This window comes from Diprion similis, chromosome 3, assembly GCF_021155765.1.
Source record: "Diprion similis isolate iyDipSimi1 chromosome 3, iyDipSimi1.1, whole genome shotgun sequence".
Classification (NCBI taxonomy): Eukaryota; Metazoa; Arthropoda; class Insecta; order Hymenoptera; family Diprionidae; genus Diprion; species Diprion similis.
Window position 1 is genome coordinate 7,043,292 of NC_060107.1, and position 16,178 is coordinate 7,059,469.

At 32.9% G+C, this 16,178-nt stretch overlaps 2 protein-coding genes across 6 annotated transcripts in view; one reads left to right on the forward strand and one right to left on the reverse strand.

The window, feature by feature from the left end:
- Positions 1-9,009, reverse strand: part of LOC124404068 — a 33,889-nt gene extending 24,880 nt beyond the window's left edge. For 3 of the 5 annotated variants that reach the window (XM_046877891.1, XM_046877889.1, XM_046877888.1), the window contains exons 1-2: positions 8,765-9,002; positions 1,939-2,040 (exon numbers count right to left, since the gene is read on the reverse strand). In XM_046877891.1, the coding sequence (XP_046733847.1) occupies positions 1,939-2,029 (91 nt within the window). In that variant the 5' untranslated portion in view covers positions 2,030-2,040; positions 8,765-9,002. Of the gene's footprint in view, positions 1-1,938; positions 2,041-8,764 lie in introns of all 5 variants that reach the window. The other 2 variants (XM_046877892.1, XM_046877893.1) reach the window with 2 other exon arrangements.
- The window catches only part of LOC124404063 (DNA ligase 3-like), a 45,039-nt gene continuing 32,771 nt past the window's right edge, over positions 3,911-16,178 (forward strand). The window contains exons 1-2 of the mRNA XM_046877881.1: positions 3,911-4,265; positions 5,452-5,772. Coding sequence (XP_046733837.1) covers positions 3,947-4,265; positions 5,452-5,772 — 640 coding nt within the window. The 5' untranslated portion in view covers positions 3,911-3,946. The remainder of the gene's footprint in view (positions 4,266-5,451; positions 5,773-16,178) is intronic.

Here is a 16,178-nt window from a genome sequence, read left to right on the forward strand (position 1 = left end):
TCACACGAGACTCAAGAAAAAAAAAAAGTAGTCGGTTTTTTTGCGCCACCCTAATATATATGTATATATTCTGCAATTCGAATGGAATTTCACCGCGGAGTAATCGACGCCCATTACTTTTATTATTATTATTATTATTTTTTTTTTTTTGCCGTATTCGCGAAAACTACACGCATCTTTATCTAATTTACGTAGGTAGGTATATATATATATATACACGTGCACTCACTTTAATTTAACACTTCTGCACACACGCTTTGATCAACGCCTCTCGCTATTTCCTTTACAATCAACACGAAATAATAGCTAATCAACACAAAGTGGGATCTCGACGATCTGTTCGCGCGGGTTTAATTGTAACGGAATATTTGTAACATTCATCGTGTAGAGGGGAAAAAAAAGAAGGAAAATCAACATCGACTTGAAGCGACAATTGTTCTGAAAATATTTTTTTTTACCTTGTGTCGAAAATTGTGAAATTAAAATCGAAAATCTTGACTCTTGCATTGATTTTTAATAAAACTAACGTGGTCCGTTTTTTTTTTATCTCAATATTATTGAAATTGTTGAAAAAAAATTTTTAAAAAAGAAAAAAAAAAAAAAAACGCAAGGGCTGGAAACAAAAATTATCAATTTTTGGTTGCGTTTGTCGGAGTAAAGGATTTTTGAATAATTCTAATATTTACAGTTCGACTAACTATTATTTTAATAAATAAAATTTTTTTTTCATTACGAATATTTGCTAATATATCGTAAAATTATTTAAGAAATCGTTTCTTGCTTTTCAGCTACTTTCTTGTCTTAAAATCAATTACTTACAATTATTGATAAATAAATGGATAAAATTCTTGTTATTTCCATTAATTTCCAATGCAATCGGGGATTAAAACTGTTATTTCCGTGAAAATATAATTGACCTGGCTTCTGTGCAACTATTTTGTCTATCCGTTTACCTTATCAAATAAATGTCCCGCATTCCATGTAAAGATAGGCGAACGCTGCACCGAATGGCCCGAAGCAAGTAGTAAGGCCACGTGTTGGTCCGGCGAGCATACAGTAATACGTGTTACGTGTACGTACGTTAGACGTAAGTAGAAAGTGTTTAACTGTCGCTTTTTTCTTACTGTTGTTAGGCCTGCCAATTCGTCGGACCGCGTTTCGACTGCCCGTAGATAAACCGGCTAATTGATGGATAAGACTTGATCAATTTGTTAGCTTAACGTTGGCATTTGTAAGGCTGAGAACGATCAGTTTCGATTGACCGTTTGAGTTGCAGAGTATTGTGCGAAATCGAGTTTTATTTTATTGCGAATCTGGTATCGGATTTTTAAAATACAAAATGGTGGAGCCAATGCGGTGGATGGAACTTTCGAATTTTATTGAATACTGTCCAAAAACGATGTGCTGGGGTTTTGGGGTCGCTGATTGGATTCGTCATACTTATATACATATATATATTGGAAATTTTCCAAATATTTCCCGAAAATTTCCAGTCAAAGATAGAAGCTCTAATTACCGTCGTTGATTATTGTGAATATTAGTGAAATTTTGGGGACACCGATGAAAGATTAAAATTTCAAAATCAAATATCACAAGTACGGTATAATATAAATAATATCGAGAATCAGATTTTCATATTAGTCCAAGTTTTCTATAATAATTTCACGTTTTGAGGTCGGTTTTCACGCTGAAAGTTTCTCTCAAAAAATGTGAAAATATTTTTTAAGCTTCGTTTTAGAGGTTCCCGATTTCGTAATTATACATAATATTATCTATTGAAATAAATATCTTTTGGCAATATTATCTTTTCTTATTTCTCTCTTTATTTCTTATCCGGAGAGGGAAAAACAAAAAAAAAAAAAAAAAGTTTTTTTTTATTTTATTTTTTTTCATCGCGTATATAATTAATAATTGCTGGAAAGGGAAAATCTTCCTTACCGTAGTTCCGTTTTTCCGCGACTCGAGCTGGCCGGGTGTCATTTACTTCTGGAATCCTTGCGTCCTTCATCGCGACGACTGTCTGCATCATCTTTTCAACTTCTGAAACCATATAATTACGATGCAAATAAATCATATAAACATTTTCGTGCCACCCACGCGTTTTTTTTTTTTTTTTTTACTAGTTGTGCTTAATTATATATATCACAATATACTTTAAATACTCCCACTCGTTGTCAGGAAAATCTTTTCAATTTATTCAAAAATTTGAATAAAGCGCTGAGATGCTGGTACGAAATAATAATGCAAATATAAGTACATCAATTAATCAAGGAATAATCATTTCTTGTTTCATTTTCTTTCTTTCTTTCTTTCTGTCATTCTTTCTTTCTCTCTTTGTTGCTGGCTCTTAATTCCTCACCATTTACAAACCTACATGTCGTTTATATAGGTGTACATACCTATGTATATATATATTTATATATATGTATGTATAATATACACGTATTTCTGTCTCTTCTTGTCGAAAGGATTTCCGTATTACAGAGTAGAAGAAAGAGGAAGAAAAGAAAAAAAACTAAAAAAACTCGAAAGTCTTGTAAACGAAGTTTCTTCACCGCTCTGTATTTATCAAATTTTTATTCTCACATATAATATTTATGTTAATATTCATCCAATCGTAATTAATTTTCTTTTTCTCATAATTGATTCATACAATATTAAACACCAAAAACAAAAATACTACTACTAATAATAATAATAATAATAAATCAGATTTTGACAGTAAACAAAATCTGTGTCCACCGAATAATATTTTGCGATATTTTCATCGGGCAATCAAACTCATCGACATTAATTATGTTATACTCATGATACGTATATTAACGCAACGTTTTAGCAATCATTTAATTGCGCGCCGATTATAAGCTGATCGCTAATGTCTGCATGTGTACGTGTATAATATAATATGAGTGTAAATACATGTCGTATAAAATAATAAACGCTATTGGGAAGGGGGGGGGGGGGGGGGCGAGGCGATGAGAGCACATTTATAATTAGCCGGACCAATTATGTATGTAATTAATGTCTGTATAATCTTTGTTTTTCAATTAACGCGATCGTCCAATCGCGGAGAAACTGAACTGAGGTCAAGTCTTTGATTGGTTGTCGAATCGGACGAACGTAAAGCGCCGAGTAGGCGATAATGATCCAGTTCTTATCTGGTAGAAAATTTTTTTTTTTCTCCACAGTGCGACAAAATGGTGAATTCTTGCGAGACTGTGAAAGAAAGATTATTTCATAGATTTCACATTAGATCGTAGAAGATGAACGAACGAAATTTAATAGGTATTTTATGTATAATGTATATGTATGTATTGTATTTAGTAAAAAAAAAATTGCGAAAATCTCTGTATTTTTAATTACTATTAGAATTTTTAACCGTTGAAACATGACAGACTGGAGGAATAAAAGATGGCAATAAAATCTGCGTCGTGGGTTTGATCAGCATGAATGAAGCGAACGCGGTTTCTTAAGTTATGGGTTCAAAATTAGGACGGTCAATAAATGGACGGAAGAGTGGGAAATGAGTTTATATTTATAACAGCGGGGGGTCTATACGTGATCTCGCATTTATTATACACGATTTATAAAAAAAAAAAAAAAAAAGAAAGAAAAGAATTTGAAAGGATACTTTCTTTAATTTTTTCTTGTCTCTCATTTACTTTGAATTTACAGAACCTCGCTGTATTTAAGCGAAACGATAATCACGAATTTTTACAAGCTTTGTATACGTATGACAAAATATTTCAGTACAAATTGACTGTAAAAGATGGATTTTATACTTGATTGTATTTCTTGAATATGCGGGAACGATTTTGAGTAACGTCGTTTAGTATATTTTGGTTTAAACAGTTTTTTTTTTCTTCTTCACGCGCGGTTGTAAAAGCGGTTGAATTATTTCCGCAGGTGCGGAAAAATCGAGAGCGGACATTGAGTTGAAAACCCGATGTCGGACGGCGAGGAGTTAGCGGAGGAAAAACCGTTCGCGGTTGAACGTGCGAAAACCGGACGAGCTAAATGCAAAAAGTGCAAGTGTCCGATCGAGCAGGGTGTCGTCAGGGTCGCGAAATTGATGTCGAATCCATTCGGCGAGGGGAAAATGAAGGCTTGGCACCACTTGACATGCATTTTTGAAGTTTTCGCCAAGCAGAGGGCGAGCACTAAACGCATCGATGATCTCGACGCCGACGTCGCTGGATGGGAGGACCTCGACGACGAGGGAAAGGAACTCGTTCAAGCAAAACTCGAGGAGTTCAACGATTCTGGTAAAGATAGATAGATGGATAGATGGATAGATAAATAGATAGATAGATAGATAGATAGATATTTTCATTATGTTCGTGACAATGTCGGACATTCGAGATGTAAGAGATACGGTGCAAAATTAGCAATAAATAAACAAAAAGTTTATAGGATAGTTAGTAAATAAATCAAAGTAATATAAATTGATTAATATGAATGTGATATAAAATTATAAATTAAGATACAAAATAAAATATCAATAAAAGGAACGATAGAGATAGAAATAACGATAAAAAAAAAAAAAAAATAAGAAAAAACAATAACAAATAAAATTAATAAAGCGAGAGAGAGAGAGAGGAAAAAGTGGTGAATTTTCATTTGAAAAAAAAAAAATAGAAAAAATTGTCGGCACTCTATTTAATGATTTTTTTGTTCTTTTCTTCTTTCGTCTTTCGAGTGGAATTATTATAAAGATTTCCGAAGACTTGCGATAAATATTGATATATTTAAACTGTGTTTGAAACCTTTGGTAACGAAATTACAGCAGACCGTTTGTTTATAAATTATACTGTAACGATTAACGTCAGGTCGAAAACGGAGTTTATGCATGAATAAGTTGAACCCTTGGCCAGGGAATCGATATACTAGCTTCACTTTGTCCGGTAGAAATGCCTTATCGAAAATTAAATGTTCGATTAACATTGAGGCGCGGAATACACGGTATACCGCATGACATACCTGTTGTATATGAGGCATTCCATATCAAATCAACCTACGTATGAATATCACATCGGTGATATTTCTTTATTTTTAAGCACGGTGTAGAGTGTAAAAAAACATTTTTTTCACGGGTTTGATTTTTTACTTCTCCTTAAAATATGGATACAATATTTTCGAATCGATAGTCGGAGTAGATTCGCTTCAAGTTTTTCTCACAGATTCTTTGTTAAAAAAAGGAACATTCTTAGAGACCAAGACCGAAGCGGGAAAGCTTTTGGAATTTAAGACTAGGAAAATTCGAATTGAATGTAAATTTGAAACGTCGTTTCACGATTCGCACTGCGGTGAATTGACTGCAAATTAATGAATTAATAATTGTAATTTTATTATTATACATGTATAAACAAACTCGATAACTGAATTTACAACGTAGGATTCCGCCAAGTATTTCGTGTCTCGATTGATTTCTCTTATAATCCTTATTTTCAGCCCCTTTTAAAAACACCAACAAGAAAATATCACCGGGGAAAAAAAATACTCCGAAAAAAGATTCGTCGACGAAAAAAGAGCCGCGCGATTCGTCTAACAAGGGATTAACATCCGTTGGTGAATCAAAATCCCAAGTTGAGCCAATTCCATCGACGTCGAAAGCCTCGACGACGTCAAAGGCTAAGGCAACCGTCGTTGGAAACTGCAGGGATGATACTTTCAGGGAATTCAGAAGACTCTGCGCCTCCGTGGCGAACGCCAATGCATACACGAGTAAAACGGCTATTGTCAGGCAGATGCTGACGAAGGGATGCGAAGGCGGTGAGTTCAATTCCACGTCTATCGTGTAATATCGATACAAGATTATCTTTTTACGGCAAGGGCATTGAAAAGTCCACTTTTTGTGGGAGTTTTCGTTTCGTAAAGTGACGCTTTATACGGCAGCGAACAAAGTTGCGGAATAAAGTCTTTATTCCGCAGTTTTGACGCGCAGTTCGAAGTGCGCATCCCAAACTGCCGAATAAAGTAGCTTCGTCGAACAGATCGCGACATAACCTCACTCTTCGTTTTGCTTTTCAATGCCCATACCGTAAAAAATATTGTATGTCGCATGCCCGTAAACCGTTTTTTGGCTCGGATAATTTCAGTATGAAATCCTGAAATCTTTATCCTTGCCAAAAAAAACAGGCGGCTTACGGGCATGCCACATAAATAGCTATTATCGGAAAATACCGTTAATTGAACCTCTGATGCGGGGATGGGGTGAAATTTCGAAAACCCTGAATTTCGAATTTTTTCGCTCGCGAAACTTGAAGTAAAGAAATTAAACTTTTACGAAACATGAAAGTTTCGAAAGGGCGTAACTCTGACGAGTCAAAGTTCTGAAATTGCGAAAATGAGAAGAGTTTAAAATCGAAATTCCAAATGATCGGAGATTTTTGGTTCCGCGAATATCTGGCTCGGTGAAATTTCATGAGCTGAAAGTACATGTTACAGAAACATTCTTTCCTGACTATTTTCTGCCAATTTGAAGCGTACGTTTTTGAGATATTTGATTTTCAAATTTCTTCGATTTTCCGAGTCTCTGCGTGAAAATATCGGAAAACTAATGGCCCAATCGTGTTCCTCGGGAAAATTCGCGATCGATTACATATTTGGGATTTTGCACGAAGTGAAATCGAACGAATTTCATGTATTTTCAAAAATCTTCGAGTGTTATTTGAAACGAGACAATTTACATCCAAGCTTTTCCCCGTAATTTCAGTATTTTTTATATTTTTTGTATTTTTAAACAAATTTAATCACCCTACGAACATCTCACTTCGACAGATACTCTTAATTTTCCGCTATTTTTGGCCAACGAATCTCCTTCAAAATTTATTTAGACCTGCAGACGGTGGAAGAGAGCAAGAAAAAGAAAGAAAGAAAGAAAGAGATGTCGAGATGTCAGAGGTCGGAATATATTTGTTGTTATTTAACGTAATAAAGCGAACGGTGAATATAATACACACGTGGTGAATATAAATGCCGTTTGTGTCTTTGTGGATAAAAAGAAGTGGGGAAAAACGAAAAAAGAAATTAATAACAATAAAGAAAGAGAGAGAGAACAAAAAAAAAAAGAAGAACCGTCGCGCGTATATGGTATCATCGTTTTTTTCGCAAGTCATATGCGCGAAAAGATGCGAAATCAGCTATGGAATAAACCAGCGATGGAAAACTGTACAGTTATACACGCTTTTCATTATCGTTTTATATATTTATAATTTATCAATTAACTCGACAGTGCATAAGAATATTATATATAAATATATATACATGCATACATGCAACTCTCCCCTTGTAGTAAAAACAACCGCACCGAATACGCGTAATCGCCTCTATAATAGTAAATATAACGATATAGCCGCGGAATTATTGGATACAAGGAAACAATAAATCAAACGTAATAATATTTACATCATTTATGGAATATTTTATTTCTTTTCTTCTTCTTCTTCTTCTTCTTCTTCGTTGTTGCCACCGTCGAGAATGCATCACGAGTGTCGACTAAAGCCACTCGAACTTTCCTATCGATATACTTAATTCTACGTATATAAATATATATACAATATGTGTAATATGTGTAATATGTGTAATATAACTATCTGTATAAACATAAAGTATTTTTGGAGCTGGATCCCGATTCAAAAATAAATTTTCTTTCTCTAAATTATTATTATTATAGTTTTTTACTTTTAATAAATTTTGTTCTTTTTAAAAAGGAATATAATTTTTCAGAGCGAATCTGAGTTTGAGTTTCAGTTTATTAAGAAATATGTATGCGAAAGTAAATCTAGATGTGTATTTAAATATTTATTTTGTTATTTTGCTTTTCTTTGTTCAAGATTACACTCGGTATAAAATGACGGTACGATTTATGAATCGGGCTAATCGAGTGGGAAAGAGAGAAAGAAGAAAAGAAATAAATGAACGATCGAACGAACGAATGAATGAATGAACGAATACTTAATGATTAAAGTAATCACTCATCCCTTCAACGCGTCGTACAACGGATTTCGATATTTCAACGATATATGCAATCCGAGAGTTTTCGAAGTTGTTTCAGTTTCTTGTAAACTATTTGTCAAAATGAGGATTTTTCCCTTGTATAATAACGATTAAAGACTAGTTACCTTTAATTTTTTTTTTTTTTTTTTCGCAAAAATCGTATTAAAACAATGAAATTTCCAAACCAGATTCAGAAAGTTTGGAAAAAGGAATTCAGCGACACGAGGAATCGAGGTGAAACAGCGTTGTGTATTAAAGTAGAAAGATATGTGACGAAACTATCGGAATTAGTTTTTTTTTTATCTACTCCGAATTCAAAATTCACACAATTGTTAGATTATATTTTCTTACTCATCATTGTTAAACGTATAAAAATAACATATTTCCAGAGAATATTTATTTATAGGAACGATGTACGATTGATAAAAATTCTACCGCCACAATATAGAATGATGCAATCTATATCAATATCACAGTAATCGAGATTTTTTATCTTCTAAAATTTTCCTTGATGATAAAAAGAAGAAAAGAAAACAGAAAAAATAATCCCTCATAACAAGTAAATTCAACTTTTCGTTGCGCAAGTTTTTTGACTCTACTGTCGGAGTGAGAGATTCCGAGAAATCTTAACGACACGGATAAAAAGATTTTCCTCTGACTCCCCTTTTCAGTCATATATATATATATACAAAAGGGTGTACGGCAAGATTATGTTAAATACATTTTTAAGAAGCGGGTCAAATAAGAATTTTAATATTTTACTCACGTTCGGAGGAAATCGTTCGCTGCAGATATAATACAAACGTTCGAATTACGTCTCTGACGATCGGTAAGTCAATGGGATAAATAAATTGTCACAAGTTTTTTACACGCCGGTTTGATTAACGATCAAAATATACATATACAACTGCTATTATATTCTTTAAACTTCGTTTTATATATTCGACTTTTTATTTACTCGTCGCTTTTTTTTTTTTTTTTTTTTTTTTTTTTTACTTTCGAATTTATTCTTCTCACTTCTTTCTCTGATTTTCTTCTTATCTTCTTTATCGTTTTTTTATACCTTTATTCGTATAATCAACTTCTTCGATGAATTTTTTTTTTTTTTTTTTTCCCCCAAACGCGCTCAATTTATTCAAATCTAATGATTTGAATTTCAAGACATCCTCACGTTGTTTTCGCCACTTCTTTCTATGTATATATAAGATATACAAGTATTACCGAATTGTTCGTTTTCCTTGTACACTTGTTAATTGTTGTTATAATTTTCAACGAATTGACGAAGATAAAACAGTGAGAGAAAAAATGCAACAAAAAATAAAAAAAAAAAAAAACTAAGAAATTATCCAACCCTGCGAACGAAAATCGAACAGAGATAACGAGTCTGATTATTTATTGATTAAAATTTTTTTATTTCTTTGTTTGTTGTGGATGTTGTGTATGTTTGTTTGTTTGTTTGTTTTTTCTCTTATATTCTTCTATTATTATTTATCGAATTAACGAGTATCTCGCAGCGTGCCAAATGTTCTCTATCTTTTCCTTGAATGCCAAGCTTGCGAGAATATCACGGAGCTGTTCTTGAGTTTATTAACTTGATTCACTGTTTTCCGACTATTGGTCCATCGTTGAGGCTGCTGTGTCTTATAAGCCGTCTGTCCCCCACCGTCTTCGATGACACAGATCAGCCACAGGCGAGCCCCTTCGTGGGCAGCCAGCGTGGCACCCAATCCCCTCCTGTCGCTACTTATGCACTGCAAAAGCTCGTGTCTCCTTTTTACTTACTCGTCTTGGTCGTCTTTCGTTCTTCGTTTCTTCGTTTCTTCGTTTAGTCGAGGTCAATTTGTACAACGCCAAACTTATCGCAATTATAATAAGCTCGAGGGGTGGGGTGGAAGGTTTGAATTTGGAAAGTTCCGAAAGCGCCTAATTCCGAATTAGTTCGTGGCGAAACTTGATGTAAAGAAATGAAACTTTGGCGAAGCGACAAAGTTTCGAATGGTCGGAAAGCTGACGGCTCAATTTTACGAATTGAAAGATTCCAAAAAATTTTGAGTACGATGGAGCAGAGTAACTAAAGGCATAGTTTTGATTGAGAAAAATTCTTACAAATAAAGTTTCGATAGAAGGGAATTTCGAAAGGTGAAATATACTCACTCGGTGCAATTTACTCGACGAGTAGGTATAAAGATTCAGAAATACCGAAAGTCAGAACTACCAGGATTCCGAACGTAATATTATCAAAAACTTGAAACATCGACAGATCAAAGTGGTGAAATTTCACCGTCAGAAATTCATGACACTGAAAATTTTGGGTTATTCGGAATTTCGATGTTTTAGTTTTTTAAATTTGTCTCATTTTCGCTATTTCGGAACTTTAAGCCTCGGGTTTGGGCACATTCGAAACTTTGATGTTTCGTCAAAGTTTGATATCTTTACTTCAAGTTCCGGCGCTTTTGGAATTTTGATAAATTCGGAATTTCAACCCCCGCCCCAAGCTTGAAATCGATTAATCTGCAACGCTGCAATTTAAAATTTACCGGAAATTCGTTAACATACCTGAAACTTCAAATTTTTTGCAATATTTTTTTTTTTTTTTTTTACCTCCATTCGTCCGATATATGCGCGAGTATAATTTGCGAATTTTTCTCTGGCGATCAAAAAATCCGAACGGAACAATAATTGAGTATTGAGTATATAAATGGATTTGGAAAGGTATTTTTTTTTTTTTTTTTCTTCTCCAACTGAATGAAATGATTTTTACAATTGCAATGATTGATCAAGAATTTTTCCAAATATCACAACCACATTGAGTCAAAAAGAATCGAAGTTTGTTTGAATAATGTTACACGATACCTGCATAAATGATAAATTCCAATAACACACAAGCGCGCAGTTTTTATAGTTTTGAATTTTATGAAGTGGTTGAATTCGCTTGCATTAAAAAATTTATTTTCGTCGAATTGTGTGGTTTGATTTTAAACTCGGTAGTAAAAATTTTTTAAAAAAAGGTGAGGAATTCGTCCGACGCAATGACGCCATTTTAGTATAATATTGCGTAAGTTTCCGCGGCAACGCGCTAAATCAGATGATCTGTTTAATCGAGAATAAAACTAATGTTGAATAAAGTAAAGGCGAGAAAAAGAGCGAGAGAGAGGGAAAGAGAGAGAATAGGAACCAATGAATTTAATAAAGTGGGCGGAGATTTAGCGTCATATTATACAAATTTGACGAATTAACTGTATCTCCGCTTGTATATGTATCTATACAATATATTACATACTACGAATTTTAATTATCACTGTTATCAATGTTTATGCATATTAAAATTTGATTTCTTCTTGCACAAGAATTTCACTTCGCATATTGAACCATTGGTTATTATTATTATTATTGTTATTTCAAACGTGGCATATCGGTGTGCATAATAATCTTATGTTTTATATTAAATACACACCCTGTAATATAATTAGGCATAAATCAAACGCTTTACGACTCTTCGGAGAATCGGAACCGAATTATCGATGTATATTATAATGTATATATGTATATATATACATATACATATATAAATGATCAAATTGGGTTTAACCGCGTATAATTTCATCTCTCATTGATAAATTATCGTCCATGGGCTGAAATAATTCCCCAATAATAATAGATTAAAATCCCATCTTTTATCTTATCATTTTATTCAATCCAAATTAATTATTACAATTAACTTATTCATTGCTTTTACTTTTTACACACAGCCTTGTGTTATATAATACAGAACTTGAATCGTTTTATCGATTTCAAAATCGAATTATCTGATTTCAGAATCATTCTTCTTGAAATATCTTCGCTTGTTAATTATTAATTTACTAAATTTTTGTTTCCTCCAAAGTACAGATGTATATACATATGTGTTTTTTTTTTTTTTTTCTTTTCTTTTCTTTCCAATTTTCGAATATTCATGCAAGTGAAAAAATGCGTCCGTATCAGAATCAGTTCGGGCGCACATCTGAATGTCGAAAAATCGGACGAGACATGAATTAAATACATATTTCGTCCGGCAATCGAAGACCTATTTTAAAATATGACACAAGTCTCATTAACCGCGCGCGCACATATTTTTTTTATTATTTTACAATCGCTTCGGCGAAACGATCATTCGTACGGTATAAGTATTTGAGCTATTAAATTTTTTTTTTTTTTTCTTCTGTTTGTTTCCCCTCACAATTCAACAAACATTATAACACACACGTGTTTTACACAACGATGATGTTAAACGGCGCTATTCGAGTCGGCGAACCGACTAAAAGGCCTGCCGATGCTACGACGCAATAGAAATATAATATCGCAATCCTTGCCCGGAGAAAGCGAAAAACAAAAAACAAATTTAAAAAAAAAAAAAAAAAAAAAAAAACAACAACCCAACAAAGACAATCAATTTCAATCTGGACAAGATTTTCAAACAATTTATTCTCGTATATTGTTATACCTGAATAAAAAAACGTTGTTGTTACTCGCAGTATGAGAATAATTTGTGATAAAGCGTTAAACAAAAATTTCTTTTTTTTTTTTTTTCACCGCGGGTGAAATTTTTTTTATTCGCCGAATTTTTTTCTTTTTCTTTTTTTCTTTTTTCTTTCGTATCAGGAAAAACGTATTGCATCCTGTTACACGTTATACAAAATTAATCACATTGATCTGTTTATGTTTATAGTTTTAGATGTATATATATATATATATATGTATGTACTGTAAATAATCTTTGGCGCTAATCGCGTAATTAACGAGATCCAAATATTAATTACGTAAATTCATTCATCTTTATACACTTTTCGTGTATAATATGTTACATTATCGTATTTCGCGATGAAGTCATCGCCGAATTTACAAATGTCACCTTTAACCCCTCTTCCCCCCCCTCCTTCCGCCCCTCGTTGTCGTTTTTTTTTTTTTTCTTTCGTTATTATATCTTCTTTAGGGGACTAAACATATAATATTTAGTTGATTTTCCTAAAATTTGAAGGGTTATTAAACTCGATCTCTTACCTTCTAATTGGTCATTCTTTTAATCTTACATCAGGCATGAAAGAATTCAAGTATTTTTATAAAATTATAACTACAAAAGGTAAAATGATCCATAATTTGATGAATAATTTTTCAAAATCTTTCCACTACCATTGAAATTTTTGATTTTTTTTTTTTTTCCTCTTTCTTTTCGTTAGAATAAATTCATTTGTGAATAAAAGAAGAAACAGTTAAAATTTCTCGCGATTAAATTATAGTTTATAAACACAAGAAATTAAATCAGCAATTTCATCATAATTTTCATCACGTATAATAAAAACATCGTACGATGATAATTAAACTCATCAACGAAGATAATCCTGAATGAACATTTAAGAGGCAAATTTTTTTTTTTTCTTTCCCTCGATTTCGAATCAATTTATCCTACAGCAGGCACAAAAGTCTGAAAACCATTTTTTTCCATACACGTAAAATAGAAAAAAGATAGAGATAGAAAGAGAGAGAGAGAGAGAGAGAAATCAATACCAGACCAATTCATTCATAAGATTCGCGAGAGAGTTTAAAATTTTCAGAATGATTTTGAGGGCGAAAAAAGAAGAAAAAAAAAAAAGAAGAAAAAACAAAAAGAAAAAAGTCCATAGTTTTACAGCTACGTACGTAAATATACAAACGTCTATAATATGTACTCGATGTTTATAAATATATTCGAAAAGAGAGCTTTCAGCTTCGGCTTGCAGGCGTTAATACCATAAACCCGGCGCCGGGAAAATATTTGATTCGACAATATAACGACCTGCTGAAAAATAAACGTTCGAATCGTCGTTATATTCATGCTCGTATAATTTAACATTCCGATCGTCGCCTGAACTGAGTCTCAAAGTTCCGCAGACATCCCTTAAATATTTACATACTCTACTAATTTTTTCATCTCATGCGAACGAAAGATATCGCGAATCCTCTTCTCTCCCTCTCTCTCTCTCTCTCTCTCTCTCTGCAGCTGCACGCTAAAATTTGAATCAAGAAAACGCGGAGAAAAAAAAGAAATAAAGCAATAAAAATACAAACAACGTACGACCGATGCCGTAATTCGGTCAAGGAAAAATTATCGGCTTAAAATTAAATCAAAGTATCGTGAGGGGAAAAAAAAAAAAAAAACAATATTCGTTCGACAAGAAGAAAGCTGTGCAAAAAATATTTCCCAAATGTGCCTCAAGTAATTAATATATATATATTTTGGCAAAGACTAAGAGTTGAAATTTTGTGAAAAAAACAAAAACAAATTTCTAGATAAATTAAATATTATATCATACATTCATATAATTTCTATATAATTTTTAATATTACATATATATATATATATATATATATATATACATATATATATATATGTAGATTTTTGTTGTTATCTGAAGAATTTGTATATTTGTAACGTACCGTTATATTAAAAATATATCCGCGAATGAAAAGGTGTAATTAAATAAATAATTCTATTATTTTGGTTTAATTAATTAAAAATTAATATAATTTTAAATAGAGAAAGAGAGGGAGAGAGAAAGAGATTAAAAAAACAACAATAACCATACGATATCACAATAAATAATTGAAAATGAAATCGCACCGACTATCACACCGAACAGAGCCGCGTCCCTCTCCTCTCCTCTTCTCTCCTCTATTTACGCGACACACAAATATAACTCTCTTGTATATTTTATCTCGTCCCGAGCGATGGCCCGTCGCGTCGCCCGCTGTACAATATGCGCAGTTTCGAGCTAATGAAATATGCGAAATCTCGTTCCGATAAGCGTACAGACTGCTTGGTACCGGAGCCGCTCTTCTCTTTCCGTCTTTACTTCAATTCATGCTTCGAACCTCAGCTCAAGTCTCAAAGTCTCATTCACCTATATACATATATATATATATATATATATATATATATATATATATATATACGTACGTAACTACATACACATATATATATATATATATATATATATATATACGTACGTAACTACATACACATACGTCGTTTCCTCTTTACACAGAGAGTCTCTCGCATTGACAATTTTTCTTTCACAGCGGAAGATGCAGATATGATAATATGTATATATATATATATATATATATATATATATATATATATATGTATATATGGTATGAATAATATATTTATTTATTTATTTGAAAAAAAATAAATAAGTTAATAAAAATTCTCAGGAAATGAAAATTAGAAAAAAAGAAAACGAACACAGAAGAGGAAACAAGTTTTGTTTTTTTTTTTTCCCCACGTTTTTGAAAAATTTATCAAACTCAAGACGACGCGCGCGTCGAATATTGACGTGACAGAGCGACCTTTGCACGTGTGCTCTATTAATTCGAAACTATGAGGCTGCAGTTCGTTCTCCTATCTCTGCATGCTCGAGACGCGCGTTATTTAATTCATTACCTCGCGCGCAGTGTCATTGACTTGTTCGGTTACAACTGTCACAACGATTATACCCTGTTACTGTATGCGAGTATGTGTAATATGTCGTGTCATAATTGGTTGTATGTATGTATGTATGTATGTATGTATGTATGTATGTATGTATGTATGTATGTATGTATGTATTATACATGCGAGGAGAAATGAAATTGCTTCGGTATTTTTCTTGTACGTTGCGAAGACACTAAGAAACGGGAAAAATTCAAACGCATTAAAAAGGTATTTTTTTGATTCATCGTTATTATTTTTGGTATTTAGACGAATTTATTATTTGGGAATATACCAGCCGATTTTGTTCAAAATTGTATGTGTTTTCCTTCTTCTTCTTCTTCTTCTTCTTCTTTTTTTTTCTGTACGGTTTATTCCTCCTGTGCGTGTTATATCGGTGTGTACATACACATATATATTGCACAACTATTATACACATTATAAACGCTGCGCATCTGAACTTCTGGGGTCATGGACTGTTTTCACAATTCGTATACGGTTTACACTCGTTTCTATAATCGAGCAACCCACACACGAGAACATTGCGAACAACGGTGTGACAGGGGGGGGGGGGGGGGGGCTACGGATCTAATCGCATGTCTCAAATACAATTATTCGCGTCTACTTCTCGCTTTATCGTGCACCTTGGACAATTTTAAAAGCTTCGAAAAAAATCTTTGAGTCCAAGTGAAAT